We start from the raw sequence: 8,112 nt of genomic DNA, 5'->3' as shown, positions 1-8,112 counted from the left end.
ACACTGTCCATCAGCCTCTGTTTTTCTGGGCCCAGCCTCTGCCATCTTGTTTAATCTGCAGGGCGGCCCTGTGGGGGGTGGGGGTGCTGCTCCAAGCGGACTTTCCAGTGTCACTTGGTCCTCAGTGGCCGGCAGGGATTACGTCCCTTCACCCTGAACTGTGTGACCCTGCAATAAGCAGGCACGCGAGGAGGACATTCTAGGCAAAGGGACCAGCGTGAGCAAAGTCCAGGCCCAGCCGAGCAGGGCACACGAGAAGGTGGGAACAGCTGGACCTGGAGGCAGAGAAGCTGGGCCCCCGCGGCCGGCTCCAGCAAAGTGCCGAATGCCGATTCCAGGCATTTGCCCTTGTTCCCGTGGGTGTCAGGGACCAGGAAGCCGAGAGGCACCAGCCTGAACGCTGAGATGAATGTGGGTTGGGCAAACGGTCCCTCCTCCCCCTCCAACTCTGTGACCTGGGCTGTGTCCATCACAAAAGCACAAACTTACCCTAATCCACTTGGGCCTGGCTGTGGGGAGGATGGGGTTCCCGCGCCAACTCCCCTAAAGCTGTTTGTTTGCCAGGCTCTGTGGAGTGGAGACTGGTGGGCACCTTGGCATCTGCAGAGAGGGCCTCGGGACAAGACGGGCCGTGGCCTGCCCCTGGCCACGCTCCCTCCTTTCCCTGCAATGTCCTCTGCCCCAGGCAGCCCGTTGAAGGAGGACAAAGCGCACACTATCAGCCTGTCTGCCTGTCCCTGTCCCTCCCTGGGAGCCTGCCGCTCCAGCCCCCTTTGCTGCGCTGTGTAAGGGCTTGGGGTCTTAGAAGCCACTGTTTAGCCCATACACACATAAATATTTCTGTCTTTGTGCAATAATCAATGTTTCTGGCAGAGCCAGAGCCAAGCTGGGGCCTGCGGAGGAGGCAGAGGTCACCTCCTCAAGGAAGCCCTCGGCTGGCTCGGCCACTGTGGCTGCAGCACACCCCCACCCCATCACTGTACAGTTTCTATGGTGTGAATGAACTTCCCTCCTAGTTGCTGACGGCGCTGGTCCCTGCGGGCCCAGATGGCCCAGGCGTAGAGAGACCAAGCGGCCACCCCACCAGTGTTGTTTTGAATAAAACCCAGATACCTATTTAGGACTTTCTCCACGGGTCTTGGCTCTTCTTTCCTTAGACAGGGGTGTGTCAAGCTGGGTGTCTCCCAGGGAAAGGTGTGTGGCCTGGGGGGGGGGTCGGGGACCTAGAGACGCCCTAAGGCGGGTTCCTCTCCTGGCTGGGGTGTGAGTGGGGACCACGGACCACGGGGCATGGGAGGAGTCGGAGTGGCTTTCACTCTCTGGTGGTGTGGCTGAGATCTAGGGCGAGGGGGTCACATGGGAAGACAATCTCGTCACCTTTGGCTCTGTTTTCTGAATTCATATTAGCATTAGACTTTCTTGGCTGCAAAAGATGAAAACCCAACTCATACAGGCTTAAGAATGAAAAGAGACGCACAAAAGGAGGAAGAGAAGGGGAAAGGAAGGGAGGAAAGAAAAAGGAAAAAAATAGTGGCTCGAGTTATGAAAAAGCACAGAGATAGGACTGGCTTCAGGTTTGGCTGGATCAAGGATTCTAATGTGTCACTAGGATGCAGTCCCTCTCTGTTTCTTGGCTTCTACATTTGCTTCCCTCGTCTCCATGAGGCCACCAGCGGCCTGGGCCTGTCCACCCATGCCAGGTGAATATGAGTCTGTCCAGACAGCCTGGCGTGTCCTTGGGGAGGCCTCTCACTCAGCTTCACTGGGCTCCAGGCTGTGGGGATATTGCTCAGATTGGTCAGTCCCAAGTCACCAGACCACTCTGAGATCCAGGAATGGGTGACCTCTATGCCACAGCCTGAGAGCAGGGAAGGGAGAAAAGGCCAAGGAAATGGGGGTGTGCTGCTGGCAAAGGGGGGTGCTCTGAGCAGCAAGACCCAGAATTCCTTTCCTCCGGTCACGTCCCCTGGGTAGCGTGGGTCTCTTCCCTGCCCTTCAGCAAGAGGCCAAGAGACCCGCAACTTCGATGCTGGGTGCAGATGCCTGTGCTCCTGGCCTGGCCTTGTCCACCTCAGGCACCTGCCTCACTGTGGGCGCAGGCCCAGGGGCCCGAACACGGATGTGCTTCCTGTGTGAGGGTCTGCATGCTCGTGTGTGTGCACGTGTGTGTGCAGACACCAGCGCCGGCTCTGCTGTGGGTCTGTGAACAGGCCTGGCCCAGCCCTGGCGGCCTGGCCGGGTCCAGAGGGGCTTCTTAGATGGCCAAGCAGGCCTCTCTGCAGAGCAGGCCGCGGCCCTGGGTGTGAGAGCAGGCCCCTGGCGTGGCATTCGGGCCAGCAGCTCTGCGTCCTGAGCCCGCTGCCTGCGAAGCTGAGTGCTCAGGCTGACAGGTGCCTGGCAAGCCCCACACCTCCAGTGGCCTGTCTCCGGTCCCCTGAGGCAGGCGTGCTGGACTCCTCCTCCGGGGTGTTCTATAGGTGAGGGGTCTCGGGCTCAGTGTCCAATCCAGTGTCCAATCACTTCTGCCAGTCCCCTGTCCCTCCTGGGCCCCGGGCTTCAGAAGGCACGTCCCTGGAGACCTGGTATGGCCTTGACTCCCCCTTGCCTCCTTGGACATGGGCCCCTCCCTGCTCTCTTCTTGCTACTGTCCCCTCAGGCCTTATCACCCTGTGCAGCCCTGGGTTATCATGCCACCTCCCATGTGTCCTGCCAGGGCCAGGCCCTGTTCCCGGCGCTCTCCCGAGCATGGACTTCCTGGCCCTCTGTGGGCCGGGCTGGGCACAGCCCACAACCCTGGACGGAGGAGGCCTGGACGCAGGACCATCGAGGACCACGGGGCCGGGCCTGCTGCTCTCTGGGCTGAGGAGGTTGCAGGCTCTTCTGGAAAATGGCCCCAGCACTGCCCACCATGACCACCCAGCTCAGGTCGGGTGCTCCAGACCAAGGTGACCGTGTGGCTGGACCAGAGCCATGTGACTGGCCAGCGTGAGAGGTCCAGGGGCATGATGGGGGGGGAGCAGAGGAGAGAGTGCCCAGTGGAGGGTGGCACAGCCCGAGGCCCCAGAGCTGGGCCTTCTGCTGAGCACAGCCCGAGCCCGCTCTGCCCTACCTCTGACTGGCGGACTGCAGGCTCCCCCTGGTCAGGGGACACTGTGACTGATGGCTTCCCCAGGCCTAGGCAGGCAGCCACCCTCCCGCCCGTCACTCCCTGGGCTCCTCCCCACCTCCTGCTGACCCCCGCTGCACCCCACGCTGTCCCACCTGCCCCCAGCCCACGGAGATGACTGTCAGGAGGACGGTGCCTTCCTTCCGGGCCTCTCCTCCCCGCCTTGCTCTGCAGACCTGAGGCCAGGCCCCTCCCGGGCGGCCCTTCTTGGGTGGCTCCCTCAGGCTAGAGGGCCTTGTGGGTGCTGCTGCCCACCCACCTCTACCCCAGCCCGCCTTCCCCCGGGCTCAGCCTGGTGCCCCCACTGTGCTTGGGTGGGTGCTGCCCCTCTGCCCCTGGCTCCCCTTTCTCCCCCCACCCACCTCTCCTCCCCAGGGATGCATCTGTGTCCCCACTGGCCAGCCGGCCAAGGACCAAAGCCTCAGGAAGTGTCAGCCGGTGGCTGCTTTAAAACCCTGTCACTTCTCCACCTGAGGAAACAGGCCCAGGGAGGCACATGGCTTGGATCTGGAAGGTTCCCCGAAGCCTGATGTGTCGAGGACTTGGTCCCCGGTGTGGCCAGGTACTGAGGTGGGGACTTGGGGAAGTGATCGGATCCCGAGGGTCTGTCCCCAGCGCTGGACTCACCCCGAGGGCGTAGTGATCTGAGTGGACTGCGGTGGGTGGCGTGATGTGGGGGGGCCTGGCCGGGCCCTGGCCTGCTTCCCGGCTGCCATGAGCTGACCTGCTTCCTCCCGGGCCCCTCTGCCAGGTGCTGAGCCTCACCTCAGGCCCGAGTTGTGCAGTTGACCGAGCGAGCACCGAAGTCTCTGGAACCCGGAGCCAGCACAGAGCGCTTCCTCCTTTCAGTTGTCGGGTGTTTGAGTCACAGCAGTGGACACCCGGTTGCTCTGGGTCACACCGTGAGGCGGAGGCCAGGGGAGACCTCTAGGTGGGGAGCCCGTGTCCAGCCCTCCCATGGCCGCCAGGGCCCCAGGGGCAGAGCCCGTGGTGTTTTCCTCTCCGTCACCCATTAATAATGGGATTAAAGCAAGTTCCTGCCAAGGAGAGAGACTGGCTCTTAAGAAACAGCTCAAGCACATTGTAAGAGTGAAAACCGTCGGCCATCAGCACTTTTTACCTAGACCTGAATTCATGAATGTTAACCAAATAATCACAGGCACGGAGCTCTAATGCCTGCGATTATGCACAACCACCATTATGGCTGTAATGACAATTAGATTCCGGCTCGGCGGTGGCTTCCAGGAGGGAGGAATCCTCTGGTTTCCAGCGCTGTGACCTCGGATTGCCGTTGCCATGGCAGCGGGGCTGCGTGGGAATCTGTGGACAGGAGACTGGTCTTGTGGGGAGGTGCAGGACAAAGGTCCCTCCTCAGCCCGGAGCCTTAGTCAGAGCAAGAGGCTGGGGTGGCAGAAATGGCCAGTGCCCAGGGGCCCCTGCTGACTTCATCCCTTACCAGGCAATGGGCTGGCCCTGTGGGACACAGTGCTGTCACCTTTCAGTAAATATTAGTTGAGCACCTGCTAGGTACGGGGGATAGAGCAGTGGCAGGTCCCTGGGCGTGCTGAGCCCACAGTTCAGTGGGGACAGATAAGAAAGCAGACAGACATAGGAGCCTGGTCATCTCTGCCTGCGAAGGGCCAAGAAGGCACGGAAGCTGAAGTGACCGGGAGTGCCTGGAAGGGGTCCTTCTGCCCGCGTGGCCAGGGGAGGCCTAGCTGGGGAGGCCCGCAGGACAGCAAGAAGAGAATCCCGCAAAGGCAGTGGTGACCCTTTCAGAGAAGACAGCGGGGTAGGCAGAGGGGACACGGGACACAGCTAAAATCGAATTTCTGATAAATCACCCATAATTCCTAGTGCGAGCCTGTGTCACGCATCACCGAGACAGGCTGACCCTAACAGGTCGTTTGTTGCCATCTGAAATTCACAGGTACCTGGCCTCCTGGATTCGTCTTTGCTACATTCAGCCAGCCCGACAGAGAGCAGAGCTGCCGCCCACTCACCCCACGCCCTGCGCTGTCCTCCTGGAGGGTGGCTCACAGGTCCCCAGCCTGTTTCCCCCAAAAGCCCTGGGACTGGGTGAGGTCTGCAGGGCCCTGGGGCACTGGTCCTCACCCACCGTCCAGTGACTTCACTTCTCCTGCCTGCTTCTTCATCCCCACCCTCCTGCACCACCCTTCAAGGCCTCGACCCGGCTTACTGTCCAGAGAAACTTCTGTGCACCTTCCGCTTGGTCCCAGCCTGTGCAGACGCTCGGCACTTCACTGGCTGAAAATTAGCCATGCATATTTAAAATTTTTAATTAATTAATTTATGGTACTTGGGATTTAACCCAGGGGGACTTTAGCCACTGAACTATGTTTCCAGTTCTTTTGTTTTTATTTTGAGACAGGATCTTGCTAGGTTGCTGAGAACCTCCTAAGTTGCTGAGACTGATCTTGAACTTGCAACCCTCCTGCCTCAGCTTCCTGAATTGCTGGGGTTACAGATGAGCACCATCGCACTGGTTATAAATTTTATTATATAAAATATACATAACAGAGTTTCTCCTCTTAACCATTTTTAAGTTCTGCTGCATTGAGTATATTCACAGTGTAATGATGCCATCGCCACCACCCGTGTGCAAAACCTCTTCCTCTCCCTGGACTGAAATTGCAGCCTCTAAACACCAGCACCCTCATCCCCCATCTGCCTCCCAGCCTCTGGCAGTTGCCATTCTTCTTTCTCTGTCAATTCCAAGTACTTCATAGAGTGGAATCTAAGTATTTGTCCTTTTGTGATGGGAGAGTTTCACTCTGCACAATGTCCTTGAGGTTCGTTCTTCCTTTTTAAGGCTGAGTAATATTCATGGTGTGTGCCCGCCATATTGTTTTTCTGTTTGTTGATGGGCACCTGGCTTGCTTCCACCTTTTGGCTGTTGTGAGCAGTGCTGCTGTGCACTTGGGTGTGCAAATCTGCTCAAGTCCCTCTTTCTCTTCCTTAGTGTGCATTCCCCAAGTGGCATTGCTGGGCTAAGGGTAGGTGCTAGGTTCATTTCCTGAGGGACACCATGCCGCTTTCCACCTCGACTGACTGTCCCACGCTCCGACCTCAGGTGCTGGGATGGATGAGGCGTAAGTTCCTGGCCTCCTGTACTTTGTGTTTCTCTCTTTTCTTCCCCTCCTCTCTTTAGCTTGCTCTAGTCTGCTTGCCTGGGGGCGGGGGTGGGGTGGGGGTGAGACTTCCACTGTGTCTGGACTCCCTGACTTACTTCCAGAAGCCCAAAGAAGGACTCGGAGGGCTTGCAGAGGAGGGAGGGGAGAAGCAGGGAGGGGGAGGGCCTGCCGAAGTCCCCAGGGCCACACAAGGCCTGGAAGAAGCTGGAGCCACAGTCCCCAGGGCATGGGCTGGGCGGGGCAGGGCCCTGCTTCTAATGCCTGGTCACAGCATGAGGCAAACCCTCGGGTGGGACAGCGCTGGGGAACCACCCAGCTGACTGACGGGCAGAGAAGTGGGGCCTCCCTGTGCCCCCAGGAGGGTCAGAGCCTCCTCCACACGTGCTGTGTGGCCGGGCAGATGGCTCCAGCTCCGGGCTGTGCCCTCTTCCGAGCAGGCTGGGTCTGGCTGGCTGCAGTCAGCTCCTGGGCCTGCTCCCTGGGCAGGTCTCCTTACCTTGGGCCCAGACCTGAGCGCTCTGAGGCGGGGCTGAGGCCCTGGTGCTCCCCGGCAGGTGCTTCTCCTGCAGCCGCGGAGTCCTGGGGCCGGGGGTTCAGTGCACTTCTTGGGAGCCTCTTGGCCCCCCGCAGCCTTGTGCGTCTATTCTCATCCTTCTGCATCCAGGCCCGGGGTCTGTCTGTCTGTCTCTTTCTGTCTGTCCAGGCTCCTTGGCCTCCTTCTCACGGTGCGGGTGCCGGGCAGCTAGCACCTCAGGCAGGGTGCCCTCACCTGGCTGGAAGGGGCTCCCCATCTCTCACACGCTCCTTGGGTTCCAGTCCTGCCATCTGGCCCTTGGGTGTTTACAGCCCAGGGTGGCCCTTGCTGGGACAGTCGGGAACCAGGTGCTGTGCTGGTGCTGAGAACAGGGGCGCCCTCCCAGATCTAGAGAACGCCAGGCTGGGGCTTCTTGTCCCCCCATGCGCCACCCTCCACGTGCTGCTGAGGGGCACAGGACTTCCTGGGGGTGGGAGGGGCTACGTTGGCCCTCGGGGTCTCAGTCAGCTTCTTTCCACCAGGCCACATGGAGGGACATGGCCCAACACCTGTCACAGTGGTCCCTTCCATCTGTCCAGGTGGGTGCAGAAAGGGGGCACTAGGGTGGTGTTCCCAGCTGGTGATGGGTAGGCCTGGGGGTCCGAGATGCCCCACCCAAGGGTCCTTGATGGCTTCTCAGTTGGCTCACCATGACACCACCTCCGGGAACCTGTGTCCTGCCTGTGTCCCACCCCCCAGCCTGCCAGCTGGATCCGCTGACTTCCTTCCAAAGCATAGAGTACGTCAAAGTGACAGGTGTCATGGTGGGTGACAGAGACGGCTTCCTTCTTGCTTGCCCACTCCTGCTCTGTGGAAGCAGCAGCTGCGCAGTCAGCTGCCCTGGAGAAGCCCACGCGGGGGGGGACTTGAAAGGTGCCTCCCTCCAGCCAACCTCCAGGGGCCCTGAGGCCCCCAGTCCAGTGTCCCCGAGATGCTGAATCCTGCCCTTGCTCCCTGAGCGGCTGTGAAGCGGATCCCCCAGTCGAGCCTCAGCCTCAGATGAAACTGCAGCCGGAGGGTCTGCTCACCGTCCCCTGGTTCCTGGCCCACAGAACTGTGCAGTTACAAATGTGGTCATCTTTAGCTGCTGAACTTGGGGCAATTTTGTACATAGCCGGGAACTAATACAAGGACATTTTTTTCTGTGCTCTGAAATCATGTCCTATGTATCACATGACAATCTAGAAAGGGCAAAATTAATCTGTAACACAAAAGTC

General features: G+C 59.6%; 1 protein-coding gene across 2 annotated transcripts; it reads left to right on the top strand.

Moving 5' to 3' along the window:
* The first annotated feature begins 2,492 nt into the window (after window positions 1–2,492).
* LOC125616823 lies at window positions 2,493–8,112 on the top strand. Of its 2 annotated transcripts, XM_048803111.1 has the most exons (3): window positions 2,493–3,728; window positions 3,918–4,958; window positions 5,097–8,112. In XM_048803111.1, exon 3 carries the CDS (start codon window positions 6,548–6,550, stop codon window positions 7,484–7,486), a length of 939 nt encoding a protein of 312 aa, XP_048659068.1. In that variant the 5' UTR covers window positions 2,493–3,728; window positions 3,918–4,958; window positions 5,097–6,547; the 3' UTR covers window positions 7,487–8,112. The 2 variants fall into 2 exon arrangements, with proteins under 2 accessions (XP_048659068.1, XP_048659067.1); XM_048803110.1 differs by having other exon boundaries at window positions 3,918–8,112.

The sequence above is a fragment of the Marmota marmota genome, unplaced genomic scaffold (assembly GCF_001458135.2).
Source record: "Marmota marmota marmota unplaced genomic scaffold, marMar, whole genome shotgun sequence".
Taxonomy (NCBI): domain Eukaryota; kingdom Metazoa; phylum Chordata; class Mammalia; order Rodentia; family Sciuridae; genus Marmota; species Marmota marmota.
Note: the sequence above shows the minus strand (reverse complement) of the source record. Positions and strands in the feature narration are given on the sequence as shown.